Source organism: Eleutherodactylus coqui, chromosome 3 (assembly GCF_035609145.1).
Source record: "Eleutherodactylus coqui strain aEleCoq1 chromosome 3, aEleCoq1.hap1, whole genome shotgun sequence".
Lineage (NCBI taxonomy): Eukaryota > Metazoa > Chordata > Amphibia > Anura > Eleutherodactylidae > Eleutherodactylus > Eleutherodactylus coqui.
The window spans coordinates 257,055,620-257,070,454 of NC_089839.1; the positions used below are offsets into that span (position 1 = coordinate 257,055,620).

The window sequence follows — 14,835 nt, forward strand, 5'->3', positions numbered from 1 at the left end:
TTGTGAGAACCCCCCGCTGCACTTATCCCCTCGCAGTCCTCCATGACACTTGTGAGAACCCTTGCTGCACTCATACGCCCCCCTGAGTCCTCCATGACACTTGTGAGAACCCCCCGCTGCACTTCTCCCCTCGCAGTCCATGTAGACACAAGTCTCCTCACAGAGCACAACAGCAATATCCAATCAGTCCTGTTTCCCCGGGCCGCCGCTAGGGGGAGCTGCGGTAAAGACGGCACTTGGCATCCCCTCCTCGGGTCGTTGTGTACTACCCTGTCCGGAGATCACGTGACGGTCGCAAAACGTCGTCCAGTGCGACGGGGTGACACGCCAACGGTGCGACAGGCGGTGTTCGGGCGGCGGTAGTCAGGGGGGTCTGAGAGGGCAGGGCGGAGGAGGCGGCGCTGCCAGTCCCTGCTGGTTTCCTGTATCCCCGCTTCCTCTCGGTGTGTCTCTTCATGTAAGGAGGGGGAGACGGACGGCTTGTTTCCCTCCCCCTGTGCGCTCGGAGCCGCCCTCCATTCCCCCAGGTGCTCGGACACAACCGCCATGGCGTCCAACACGGACAGGGAGCCCATCTATCTGACCGACTACCAGGTGAGGGGCCCGCGGCCGGGGCGGGGGCTGCTCCGTCCTCGCCGCCAGGACGGACGGGGAACTTTGTTTGGAGTTGTGTGCAAGTTGTGCGCGGAGTGCTGGCGGGGCGCAATGAATGACAGCGCAGGCCGCCGCCATAGGGGAAGGGGCAGCAGAGAGCCCACCAGAGTGCTGTGGTCACCGCTGATCTCCTCTACTATGATGGATCACTATTGGTAACCAACAATCACATTCACCAAGGACGCAGGAATTAGTGATTTGTAACTTTTTTGTCTAATACGGTAGTCCCTATGGGTGCAAGGGATTATTGGGGGACGGCGATTGGGGTCCATGTTACAGCGACGAGACCCCCGTGGGTGCAAGGGATTATTGGGGGACGGTGATTGGGGTCTGTGTTACAGCGACGAGACCCCCGTGGGTGCAAGGGATTATTGGGGGACGGTGATTGGGGTCCGTGTTACAGCGACGAGACCCCCGCCCTGGTAGTGCAGGGCGTCGTGCGAATGGCGTAAAGTTGCATTCGTGATCTACAAGAACCGCACAGGGGGGGGGGGTCTGGGTTTTAGGGCCGTAATCTGGAGATCTGCGATGGGATGCCGGACGGCGGCTTTTTTTTTCTTTTCTTTAAGACCACTTATCAGCAACTTTAAGCAGCGTAGATAAGTGATGGTGCTTGTAGTTTGGGGAGTGATCTCATACTTACCCGGCCCCCCGTGTCTCATACTTACCCGGCCCCCCGTTCCAGTAGGGCCCCTCAGCAAAGTCAGCGTGTGCCAGCTGCTTGCTTTTCTGTGTGCATCTACCACCATTCACATCAAGCTGCTGGCCCCACGCAGACTTTGCTGGGGGTCCCTGCAGGAACAGGGGGGCCGACGAGTATAAGACACAGCTCCCCGAAACTTCAGGCACCATAACTTGGTCTAAAGTACTTGTAGTTGCCGGCTGTCAACCTTTTTGTTTTTTCTCTATTTTTTTTAAAGGCAGCTTGTGGGCATGCCATCAGATGGCAGCGCTGCAGTACAGGGTGCTTGGAGTGGCTGGCAGGTTCCCTTTAAATCCAGTAAAGGTGCGATCACACGGGCGAGCGTGAGAACTCAGCAGTGTCACACTTGTAAAAGTGCACCGTGATTGTTTTGGGAGAAGCGCTATCTTTTCTCCTTGGGGAGAGCGCCTAGAATATGGCATCGCCAAATGTGCGTTTATTATTTTTTTTACGCACGTGAAATTTGCGATTTCATTTTTTTTCTTGTTGAAAACCTGCATAACGCTCGCATGTACGAGGGAGGGCTGGGATTGATTCTATGCCTTTCATCCATTAGAAGCGACGGATGAGATTTCTGCGGACTTGCAAGAAAAAAAATCACATGTAAACGGACCCGTTGGAAACGCCGGGGTATTTCGGTCTGGCTTGTGTAAGGCACCCTAATGCAGATAATCTTTGCTTTTCTGCTGCTGCCTAGTTGGCTGCAATCAAGTGAAATCCTGGAAGTCATTAGGGGCGACTTATTAATTAGATTCCTTATCTTGTTCGGTATCCAACAAGTGGCGCCACGTTACGAGCTGCGGTGCGTATACTGATGGAGGATACTAAGCTGATCATCGTGTGGATATAAACTTGTTGCTGTGATATATGGGAACGCCGGCCGTCCTACAAGTGTTATCCTTTCCTCCTGTATAATATGGATTCCGTCCGGCGCGGAGGATACGGTTATATCTGTCTCATGGTTATTGATCGGCTTCCGGTATCTGGTGTCTCAGTGATGCTCTGTATCCTCGCGGAGTGTAATCACCTTCTACATGGCAGTCCGGATGCTGCAGTGACTACAATGTGTCACTAGGACGCTGCTGCTACTCGCACACAATACGCCCCCCCCTGTACTGGAGGCGCACGGCAGAGTTTGCATCCTTGTTCCCCAAGGAATCGTCATGCCGTAGCGGTCCTTAAGTTGAGGGACGTGGCGAAGAGTAAACCCCCCTTTGTGTTGGGCCATGTTTCTGGTGGTCTCCTCCTAGACGAGGTGTGAGGTTCGGGCCGCTCCCAGCACAGGTCTTTCACACGGACCCCCTCATCTCGGCCCCCTTTCCTCCGTTTTGGAAGTTTGTTTCTTTGTGACTTTGTTGCTTTCAGCAAATGATAATCTGCTCTGAAAAGGAAGCCAATCGCCGGACCAAATTCAATTAAGGGATGAGAGTAAAGCCGGCTGTGCTGCGCGGCCCACCTGTATAATGGGGGCAACACGCCGTCCGGCAGAATTGTTTCTAGTCATAAAGTGGCATTTTGTGTAGGCTGTATATGATGGCACTGCCTACATTGTAACCGCTGCCCAATACACACTTTGTGATGCCACTGCCTGCATTGTAACCGCTGCCCAATTTACCCATTATATGATGGCACTCGCTACATTGTAACCGCTTCCCAATGCACACATTATATGATGGCACTGCCTACATTGTGTATTGGGAAGCGCTGCCCGGATTCCTCCATAGCCTTCATCTTCCTGATTGTCTATCCGAGGTGCTTGTGATCACGTGGTTCGTGTTTTTTTTTTTTTTTTTCCCCCAAGTTTTCTTCATAAATCTATAACTACAATTACTGTATATCGGGCTGTAAGTCACCAGTTTTTATTTAAACCATTTCTCTAAAGCATTGGTGGCGAACCCATGGCACGCGTGCCAGAGGTGGCACACAGAGCCCTCCCTGCTGGTACCCACCACGTTAGTGAATACTGGCAGGGGCTGCGGCGCTACTGGTGTATCTTGTCTCCACCACGAGTGTGGGTGGAGACCTAGGGAGTTGCAGGAAGTGGCTATGTGACAGGCAAAGGTGACGATTAGCTGCTGCAGACACACCTTTCCTGTGGTGCAGAGCCGTGGCGGCAGCTGCAGTGGGCTATGGGCACTGTTATACTTGTGGTCTCCAGCTTGCATGAGCCCAGCAGCGGCTGTAGCGCCTGCGGGTAAGCCCCGTCTGTGTATCACCCGGCGGCCCACGGCAGCGCAGATGAAATGGTACATAGCCGGAGACGGTCGGCATAGACGAGGGATGCCGGATACACGGCGGTATGGAGGCTGACAGCGGGTGCGGCAGGGGACTCGGGGGACTCAAGTGCTAATGTGATGGCGGCAGGGATGCTGTGACCGCCATGGAGACTTACAGTGGGTCCGTTAGTGGGGGACTCCAGCCCTGATGGGATGGCGGCAGGGATGCTGCGGCCGGCATGCAGGCTGACGGCGGGCTCTGGTGGTGGTGGGGGAGGGCCCCACCGACGCTCCAAGCACCGCTGCTGCCGTTAGCATGATGAGTCGCAGCCACTCGCTGTCACTGTGTGGGGCTATGGTACTGCTGTATCTTGTCTCCCCATCGGCATCTAGGGGCATAACAGGGGCATTCACTCCTGTCACACCCCTAGCTTCCGGTGTCGACAAGATACACTAGTACCGTCCGCAGCTCCCCTGCCGGTATTCACTCAGCTGCGCTGATAGCTACGCTGATCCCGGCGCACTCTGTGACATCAGCGTGTAGCCGTGATCCTCCTTTCCACTCCCCTGAGTCTCCTCCATGGTTCCGCAAGAGCAGGGGAGATGGCGTCCGGCAGCACACTGACATCACAGTGTGTACCTGGGGTCAGCGCCACTAGCAGCACCGAGCAGAGGAGCAGCGGTGCTTCCACGAGGAGGAGGGGGGAAGTATATGGGTCTCAGGAGGGCACTATTACTGCAGGGGTCGCTGTGGGATGTCACTAGAACTACTGTGGGATGTCACTGTTACCGCTGGGGCCGCTATGAGGGATGTCACTGTTACCGCTGGGGCCGCTATGAGGGATGTCACGGTTACCGCTGGGGTATGTTTACACATGGTGGAAATGCTGAAGAATGCCCCCAGCAAAGTTTCTGTGGCATTTCCGCATCCAAAAAACCAGTCAAAATCTGCACCCTCTCTATTTTGAAGCGGCCCTGTTCTTTTTAGAACGACGATGGTAAAATTGTATGTCGTGATAAGCCCCGCCCCCGACATGTTGGCACTTTGCGATAAATAAGTGGGTTTCGGGTTGCAGTTTGGGCACTCGGTCTCTAAAAGGTTCGCCATCACTGCTCTAGAGCAATGGTTTAGATGCTGGGAGTTGTAGTTCTTCCTTTAGGATGTAGACCATTGACTGGCATCTTGACAATAAATTCAGTCCTCCTATAGACCTTATGGGTTGGCCTGTCTGCAACATAGCTGATATGTCAATCACTGGGGGCTCCACTGATCACTGTAATGGGGGTCCTGAGCCATCCATCCCTCCTTGCTGTAGGACCACAGTGAGATGCTTGTATTGAGTGGCTCTGTTTGTAGAAATAGACAGGCGCTGTACTCTGTTATCAGACAGTTTGGGGGCTCAGGGTAATGTGCGGTGAGGAGGGATGAGTGGCTCAGGACTGCCCCCAGCAATAAGACACTTATTGTATAACCTGTTGGTCGGTGCTAAATGTGGGGGGACCGGTCATTACACCTGAACATACTAAACCACAGCAGAATAATGACCTTCATCTATTATCGCTCCTTATTAAGGCAGATCTATAGAAATCCAGTTTTTATAACTTCCCATGATGGAGCCTCTGGTGGTCGGACCGGCGGTCCCTGCTGGAGTGTTCCCCATTAACCCGACCTTCAAGGGTGCTGACATGTGGCTGACATAGTAGCCCTCGGCCACTGAGCGGTGGACATCTCGTGAGTTTGCGGACCAGCACATGCGCGGATGAGTGTGCCGCATCTGCCCACAAAAGGGCAGAGGATCTGCACATGTGCGAGTTGGCAAATGCTGTGGATCGGGTCTAGTCGGTCATCATGGCAGCATAGGACTGGTTAACGGGAAACGCTACAGCCTGAAGAGCCGGTCCGGCCCGCTTATCAGACCGTTCTCCGTGGTTTGCATGGGAAAATATGACGAAATGTGATGACTGGTTCCTTTTAAGCCTCGTTCATTCCTCACACCTAACGTATGTATATTGCATGTTGCAAAGCTTTTTTTTTTCTTTAGCATTTTTGTACAACGGGGAGAAAAAGTGTTCAGATCCCTCATTTACAAAAATTTTATTTTATTTTTTTGCACCATTTTCTTAATTGAGTTTGTATCTGGGGGTGCTGCGGGATTGGATGCCATATACATGGGGTGACTTGCTAGTGAAGCCTCCCTGGAAAGCTATGGACCAGCCGGTGAGCAATGTTAGTCTACCTGATAACGGATTTTACAGCGGCACCATGAATTGACCCGCGATGAGCAGTTTTATCCTCAGCCATTGTGTAGGAAGAACAATTGCCAACCCTTAGGCCCCCTGTCCACGGCAATGTATTCGCCGGCGAATCGCTCTGGCCGACGCTTCCCATAGCATTGCTATAGAAAGCGCCGGCCCCTGTCCACGAGCGGAGAATCATTGCGACTTTAAATTTATTTATTTATTTTTCCGCTCGCGGCGGGCAATTTGTAGCATGCTGCGAATTGCCCCGATTCTCAGCGGTAAGCCCTTCTATTAGATAGGGCTGACCGGCGGAGATTTGGAGGCGGCTCCTGCTCCCGGGCGGCGGCTCCCGCGGCGGAGCTTCGCCGTGGGATACTGCATCGCCCGTAGACAGCCGGCCTTAAACTATAAATGAAATAAGTCCTCAAGGTTGTTGGTTAGTTTCTCTCAGCTTGTGTAGATGAACCGAATACGATTTTTTTTTTTATTGCACTTGATGTATCTTTCATTCTGATAAGGATTGTTCTATCACCCATCTTGGTACAATTTGCCATGAATCTCCGATCTGACGGGCGTCCAACTAATGTTGCAGTGAGTCTTGCTTGTTTTTGTGTTTTTCAGGCAATTGCATGACTATAATGGGGGGTCGTACTGCCGGCCAGAAAGAGAAGAGCTGATGCTAATACAGAGTCCTTATGTGTTGGTGACCCATAGGGTAGTTCTAGCAGATTGGCCGTTGAGCGGAAAGAACGTTTCTGTATAACTTCCAGTAACCGCCCAGCGTTTTCACAGGCAGAATAGTGCAGTGTGGCGGCCCTTGTGGCAAACCCATACCCGCCACTTCTGCTTGTCAGATATATGGAGCGTCGGCCGCCTCTTGTGTCCACAACGGATCGTTTCACTAACGAAGTTGTTGAAGGATTCAATCTTGCAGTAACTGTCAGTAGACCATTACATTTTTGGGGCTGTGACTATTGGGGCGCCCATACCCGCAGTGGGTGATCTGCTCCAAGTTCACAGCGGATGGATGGTACTTGGACTCTCCAATTGAAACATTAAAAATTCCAATTGCGCCCGGCTATTAGCGGTGAATCGTATGCGGCTCCAGATGATCGCTGGCAGCGTGTGCGGCACCCCCGGGTCACAAAGGGCACAACCTGTATCTTGGTTTTTTGGTCATCAATGTCAATTGGGGATCTAGCTCTTGGGGCCCCCACTAATCAGCTGCTGCCGATGACGTCAGCGATCCGCTGATTGACTGGAGTTGGAGGCCCAATAATCTATCCCTGGTTTTCGCTAGGAAGGGGAAAAAATAAAACAATGTGTGCCAGACTAATGTTACATACGTGACTGACCCTCTGCATGCAACCCTGTGGTGAACACCTCTTTGATGGGTGATGCCATTTATGTGACCACCTCTCTGTGTAGGAGGGGATGTGCTGCCCACCAAGGTGAAGATGTATGGAGGGATAACTATTGTATCAGCAAGCCTTTGCCCCCGCAGTCTGCATCGGCCCGTGTGTGACGGCCCTTTAACGAGCACGGATATCGCCCGTTGCCACTTGTTGTCCGGCTCAAATTGTGCCGCATAAAAGGACCTTATTTCACAAGTATGGCCGGCATTTTGCAGAATGACGAAGATTTTTCTTAATGTCTGTGTTGACAAAAAAAAAGTAACACAAGTATTTTTTAACCCCTTAGTGACCGCCCTGTAGTGGCTTTCCGCCATATAGCTGCAGGATGTGTATGGAGGGAGATCGCGCAGCAACATCCCTCCATACATCGCGGGTGTCGGCTGTTTTGTTACAGCTGACACCCGCCGGCAACAGCCCTGACAAGCCACGCAGCAGATCGGGGCTCTTAACCCTTTAAATGCTGTAGTCAATTCTGACAGAGCATTTAAATCCCCCAAATGATGATCGGGGGTCCCATATTCTTTCCCCATTTTTCTCTCCACTTGGAATTTTATAAACTTTTTTTTTTTTTTTTCAGTAGATTAAATAGTACCATTCGAAAGATACAACCAGTCCCGCAAAAAACAAGCCCGCAGGTAACTCAATGGCTAAATAAAGGGGTTAAAATATATAAAAAACAAAGCTTGGTCACTAAGGGGTTAAAGGGCCCTGGCAATCCACGGTGGGTTGGAGAAACATTATGCTCTTATCTAAGGTGCCAAGCATCATCCGTATTTAGTGTTGGTACAAGCCATGCTGGGGGTGGCACATGGCATCTGTTTAGTGGAGGATTAATTTTCGCAGAGCCCCGCACAGAAACGTCACTCACCGGCCGCCGTCTCCGCTCTGCGCGTGCCTATAGGATTTTACAGGGAACGGAGGGGTAGCCGTGATGAAAGGGGTATTCCAGAGACGAAGCAAAATGACCCTAGTTTTTCCACTCCTTGCCATTATTCTATATGTCCATCTAAATCATCAAATGGAATCCAATACCTCGTCTCCCCCGCCCCGTTGCCAGTTACTGATGGGTGCGCATCTATGAGTGTACAAACTGGCATTATGGAATGTGAAGGCCCTGAGCGTGGCCGACCAGTAACAGCGGAGCGTACGGGCCGTAACCACTCGGTACCAATAAGAGACTGGGAAAGCAATAACCCTGCAACCTTGTAAGACAAGCTAGAATATATTGCACAGTTATCGCCTCCCACTTTAAATCGCCGGCATACCCAGAGAATCTCCTGTCCGAAGGATAATAATCCCGTATGTGTGGAACGTACAGTATGGAGACGGGTTGATGAACGACTCCTCTGGCGGGGTTCACGCTTCTTGGCCACCATTTTCTGAAATCGCGGTATGTGACGCCTTAAAGGGTTCCTGCACCTTCACTTCGCGGCCCTCCTGGTCTGAAGATGGCGGATCATAGGGCTATATGGGGCGCCATATTTAGTTGCTGGAAGGAGCTGAAAACTGCCAACAGACCAGGAGCGCCACGAAGTGAGGGTGCAAGAACCCTTCAATGCTCTCTGGTATTTCAGAAAATGGTGGCAGGAGGAACCTTCTTCTATGGTGTGGGTAGTGTCAGTGGCGGACATCACGATTGACTGAACCAAACAGTGGCGACTGCCCACGTGGCGGAATACTAGTGTAGGTACTGGGTGCCCGTGGTGGGGGGTGTAGAAGACAATCTGTGATCACATCAGTGCACCCGTGACTGTAGCGGCATACAGCCGCTGATCAGCGGGCATGATGGGTGCTATCTGATGTTGTGTGACGGGGGGCGATCTCTCGGATGCCCTAGGTTAGGGGGATTGTAGCTGGAATGATTATCGTTCACCTTTACTTATTTGAACAATAATCATTCGGTCTAAATTCGAGTCAACGGATGAACGACCCACCAGACTTGTTTGCTTCTCGCCCGTCCATGTTATAAAATCAGAGCTGACTTATCGTTCCATTTAAACATTCAACGCTGAATCTGCCCGTCTACAAGAAGCCTCCAAGCTCCTTCACACTGGCGAGAAATTTTTTTTTTTTCAATGAGAATCGCATTTTCGTTCCTGCGATCTTTGTGTCTCCAAGTCAATAGGACTTTCTAATGTCAAAAACGCGTCGCCTAAAAATTGCACGTTCGTGCTTTGCGATGCCAGGCTCCATAGAGAAACATGGGCGATTTAAAAAAAAAAATCGCAGAAAGATAAAACATGCGGTTTTTGTTCACTCGCATGAGTGAAAATATCGCAAATGGGATTGAAACCATTGGTTTCATAATTCTGTGTTTTCACTCACTCTCCAAAAAATAATTGCACGATTTTATCGCAGATGTGAAGGCACCCTTAGGCCCGACTCACACGGCCGGATTTGTATTGTGGATATATATTATAACGTAGGCATTGCCCAGCATGTATCTTTCCACTTTTATTTGCACTCAGGATTATCAATTGCGTATTCTGTGAACGGAAGAAAAATCGCAGCATGCACTATTTTACTGCGGTATTCGCACGGACGGCCTGCATGAAAGTCACTGGAGGGGTGGAAACTGCAGCCCATACACAATTAGTATTGCTTATGGGCTGTGCCTACCCGTGTTACCACTAAGCCACTGCGCCGGAAATACAAACCCCCGAAACAAACGAAGTACTGCGCATGACTGACGGCGAGCCTGCACGGTCATTCGCAGTATAGTTACGGAAGGTGCGCAGGGTTGGCGGCCGGACTCGCAGCCGAAATCCACTACAGGCCTCCCACATGCCAAGTCCGGCTCATTTGTGTGAGTCCAGCCTTAAAAACAGTCTGCTGTGACTTGAAGCCGTCATTATAAGCAGCGTATCTGTGTTCAGTTTGTCTATTGATTTCCCCCTCTAGTACAGAAAGAGAACCTGGAAGTAGTCCTCAAGATGGGTTTCTTCAGGAATCTAGTGATTTGTCTTATTTCTGCCAGTTGCTGAACTTCAAGGGTGCCAGCCACTAAAGTCAGACTACAGGCTAATCGTTGCCCTCCTCTCCCGCAGAGAAGCCCCCCTAGACATTGGAGCCCGCAGAGAGTGTAACCTTTTTAGTAATACAGGAGTACAAGCTGTCATAGAATGGGACTTCAGACAACCGGAAAGTTGGGTGTAGTTTGTGTTTAGTTCTAAAAACAAGGATAAAGGCCCATTTACACTGAAAGATAATTGCTCAAAAATCGCTCCAACGACAGTTTGAGTGACCGTTTTGAGCGATCATCTTTGCATAACTCTTAAGTAGCTAATTAGCTATTTAAGAGTCAATGCAGGCTCTGAGAACAAAGCAGCTGTTTTGTATAGGCAAACAGCTGCGTTGTTCTTAGCTTTCAACTGGTGTCCCGCTGAGAACTACCAGTGGGATACCAGCAGTCCCATGAATGGAGCACATATGACCACCACTCCTCACTGATACTGTAGTGAAGGGGACACAGAACCCCCACCGATCCCCTGTCCTGTGGCTGGGTGAGAAGTCTGTTTTGGTATAACCCCCCCCCCCCTTTGAAAGTGCTGACAGGTGAAGTGAATAACACTGATCGTCTTGTGACCGCGGCTCCTGTCATGGCTGGGTTAGATTAGGCAGCAAGTCATCAGCCAGTTCTCTAAGATGTGTGTTAAGTAGGAAAAAATGTGCAAGTGTGTGGCCGGTCTCACACGAACGGGTTTGAATTGCGGATTCCACGGGTGCCCTCTGGAAGAGAAGGAATTGTAAATTCCGCAAAAGGAAGAAAAACCGTAGCATGCTCCATTTCGCAGCGGATTCTGCTCCTATGGCTTCCATTGATCTCTATGAATGTGTTTGATCCATAGTGCATACTCAGTTAATTGCATTGGATGTGGATTTGTACGCACGCTGCTAGGAGATCAGATACAAATGGAATAAAGAGAGCAGGGATTTGTGGGCAGAGTTTGGGAAGCAGCATGCCCATCCAGACTGTCTGCAACCTCCAGAAGAAGTGTTGCTTTTTTTTATTTATCTCTTTAAAAGTGGTTTATACTACTTCCAAAACAAGTAGTCTAAGGCCTCCTTCCCACGAACGGATTTACGCCGCGTAAATTCGCGGCAAAAATCCACTGCGTTGCCCCCTGCTATTAGGTTCTATTGAACCTAATGGCTCAATGCTCACGATGCGAAATTCCACCGCGGAATTCCGCACCGTGGAATCTCCCATCCTCACCCGCGGCATGCTCTATTTGCCGCGGGTGTACGCGCTGACGGCTTCCATTGCAGTCAATGGAAGCCGTCCGTTCACGCTATCTTCCGCTGTAGCACAGCGGAAGATAGCGTGAAAACGCTTTCCCGCCTGCCGTCGTGTCATGTGACGCGGTGGGCGTGTCACATGACGCGACGGCGGTGGACGGGGAAGCATCTTCACGCTATCTTCCGCTGGTAAGTATGGGGTCTCTGGGGGGCGCCGTGACGGGCTTCACTGCGGAATATTCCGCGGCGGAGCCCGTCACACTCGTGTGAAGCCGGCCTAAGGCTGAGTTCACACAGGGCGGATTTGCTGCGGAAGTTCGCCGCGGCAGATCCGCCTGCGGCCGCTAATCCCTTGATTGGCCAGCTATGTGGACGAGATTTCTCAGAAATCTCATCCACACGGGACGGCCAATCCGCTGCGGTAAGTCAGGCAGGAACCGCGGCGACCGCCGCCGCGGCTTTAGAATATGCAGCATGTCTCTTTATTTTTTCTTTCCGCTGTGGCCGCGCTCTCCTCTATGGGAGCACCGGCCGCAGCGGAAGAGCGAGCGGCTGTGCCGCTTCAAAGCCACTGCGGGCTTTTCTGCGGCGGTTCTCCCGGCGGAAATCTCGTGGTTTTTGCTGCGGCCAAACCGCGGGATTTCTGGCGGGAATCCGCCCTGTGTGAACCCAGCCTAAGGCCACCTGCAGACGGCCGGGTCGGATCCGGCTGCGAGAATTCTCGCAGCAGGACCTGACCAGAGCGCCTGCAGAGAGCACCGCGGACTCACCTGCTCCTGCTCTTTCATGTGCTCTGTGAGCCCCGCACAGAATTAGAACATGCCGCGGTTTGTTTGCTGCGCGTGATTTCGCACAGACAAACCGCGGCCGTCTGCATAGGATTGCGTGTTGTAATGCAATCCTATGCAGGCGTCCAGGGGTAGAACTTCTGCGTGGAATCCCGCCGCGGAATTTCTGCCCGTCTGCAGGCGGCCTTAACCAGCCAAACCGAAAGAGCACTAGCCCGTTCTGAAGGCTCTCAGCACGACAGCCCAAAAGAATGTGGCCGGGGTTGGGCAACCCCTTGTCATTCCCTGCTTGTGGTCGTTCTTCTGTGTGAACGATATGCTGTCCTCCAATGTACATCCGTGCAGAATACCATGCGCATACATAATTTGCTTCCACGCTCCTACACAGGTCTTCCTCTGTGGATATTCGCTCGCAAAATCTGACCCGTTCATGTGAGCCTGGCCTAAAGGGCTAAAATATGAATAGGATGGGATCAGAGCATCCCCATACTGAGCCGTTTTCTGGTGGGCAGCGGTTGGTACTTGGCAAAAGTGGCCCGAGAGAGGGGCAACAGGTGAGTCATGGACACTTTGGGGTCATTGTTATGGATCAGGGGGCTAGCCCGTCTGCTCCGATCCCACAGATCAGCTGCTGCTGGAAAGGGTTCCTTCAGGCTGTGATGGGTGCTGCGGGGGCCACACGGCGAGCAACGCTTTCTGGTATTACCGGTCTATTACCGGTAGTAGGGGCAAGGTTTATAATGTGATAGCTGATCCGTGAATGTCCTAGGTTTTTATCCTCCCTTTAGGGCTCCTGCACATTAACGTTTTTCTTGCATGTTTTTTTTCCCCACGCGATATCACTGCGTTGTTTTTTTTTGTGATTGTCCCTGGGACTTTCTAATGTTAAAAACGCATCGCACAAAAAATTGCAAAGCACCAACTTACGATGCGTTTTTAACATTAGAAAGTCCCATTGACATTCACGTAAAAAAAAAGCGATATCGCGGGGGAAAAAACGTACAAGAAAAACGCAAGTGTGTAGGAGTCCTAAGGCTGCCTTCATGCTGTCAAAAAAATTGCAGAATCATGAAACCAAAGATTTTTTTTTTAATGGTTTCATTACCGTTTGTGATGTTTTTACTTATGCGATGTGCAGTGGAAAAAAAAAAGTTGCAGCATGTCTTATCTTACTGCGTTTTTAAAATTTTTTTATCTCCGATATTTCTCTATGGAACCTTTTTTTTCTTATTGCATCGCAAAGCGTGAACTTTTCTGACACTTGTGCGATGCTTTTTTAACATTAGAAATTTCTATTGTCTGTCATGAGAAAATTGCAAGATAAAACATCTGATGAGCAAAATATATATATATATTTTTTTCTTGTAACCCTTTGCAGGTTCTCTTGGGGACGCCTTTCATTGGCCAATGATCGGGCACGACCTGACTAATTGACGGGCTCCCTTGTCTTCCTTCGTGCTCCTAAGTCCTGACAAGGGGAAAAAAAATTCTAAGTTTTCATTCATTCCTCTATTGCAGGGGAGCGGCGGATCCTATTATGGGTAGCCAACTCCTTTATTTATTTTCAACTGATGGATCCTCGTCTGGCTGGACGTGGTTATAAACCGGAGGGGAAGTGCTGGCTTGACTCCCATTGGGCTTTTGAAGGGTTTGAGGGTCCGTCCCAGATGTGTGCTATATAGATATGTCTGTACACACAATGCAGCCTGCTTTATGGCTCAGGGCCTGCATCGGGGAATCCTAGGCTGTATATACCAGGGGTGTGCCCTGCAGAGCACGCTCCCCGTATCTGGCCATATACATCTAGCAGGGTTTTTTTAATGCATTAGACGACAATGTTAACATTACTTTTGGAGTATATTTAGTGGTATTTGGACAATGACTGTATTGTCAGTGTGTGATGGTTTTCTGTGGTCCCCATCCTCTTGGTTGGTACAACAGCTGCCTGTACAACATATGTCCTTCTCATCTGCTTATTCCTCGCAACATGCTACAAGTCTTAAGATAAACAAGACCATCCAATGACAGAGACAGCTGATTATGTACTAAGATGTCAGGTCTGCGCAATCAATGGGCATCTTTAAAGGGAGCCTGTCAAACACACTGTCCTAACTGCAGGGGGCATGTTATAGAGCTGGAGGGGCCGAGCAGATGGAGATGTAATCAGTTTTATGGGGAAGATTCAGTATAACTAGTATTTTATTCATTTATATCTCTGCTTATTCTGAGCTGAGTGGGCGGAGCCATCGGTGACCGACTGCTGTCTGTGGATGACTGACAGCCTTTCTCCTATGTACAATCACTGATAGGTCCACCCATTGGACTGTTCAGCTCACAATCTGCAGAAAAATCTGGAAACCCTGGAGTAACCGGCTCGTCCTCTGAACCAAATAACAACCGGTTGAATGGCCTTGACTGTAATTGAGTTTTTTTTGGCTTCCGTAATTTTTTTTTTTTACACTCCCCCCTCCGTATCGCAGGGCTTAGATTTTTATGCTACTTCAGCTGGGATTCGTGGACAGATCTGTGCCGGAGGCTCTAAGAAAACAAGCGGCATATGTCAAGAGGTTTGGCAAAAA

General features: G+C 50.5%; 1 protein-coding gene across 2 annotated transcripts in view; it reads left to right on the forward strand.

Moving 5' to 3' along the window:
• The first annotated feature begins 263 nt into the window (after nucleotides 1-263).
• PKN2 (protein kinase N2) overlaps nucleotides 264-14,835 on the forward strand; it is a 117,353-nt gene continuing 102,781 nt past the window's right edge. For both annotated transcript variants that reach the window (XR_010791258.1, XM_066597323.1), the window contains exon 1: nucleotides 264-594. Coding sequence is in view for 1 of the 2 variants with exons in the window: in XM_066597323.1 (XP_066453420.1) it covers nucleotides 547-594 (48 nt within the window). In the remaining variant the exon portion in view is untranslated. The remainder of the gene's footprint in view (nucleotides 595-14,835) is intronic.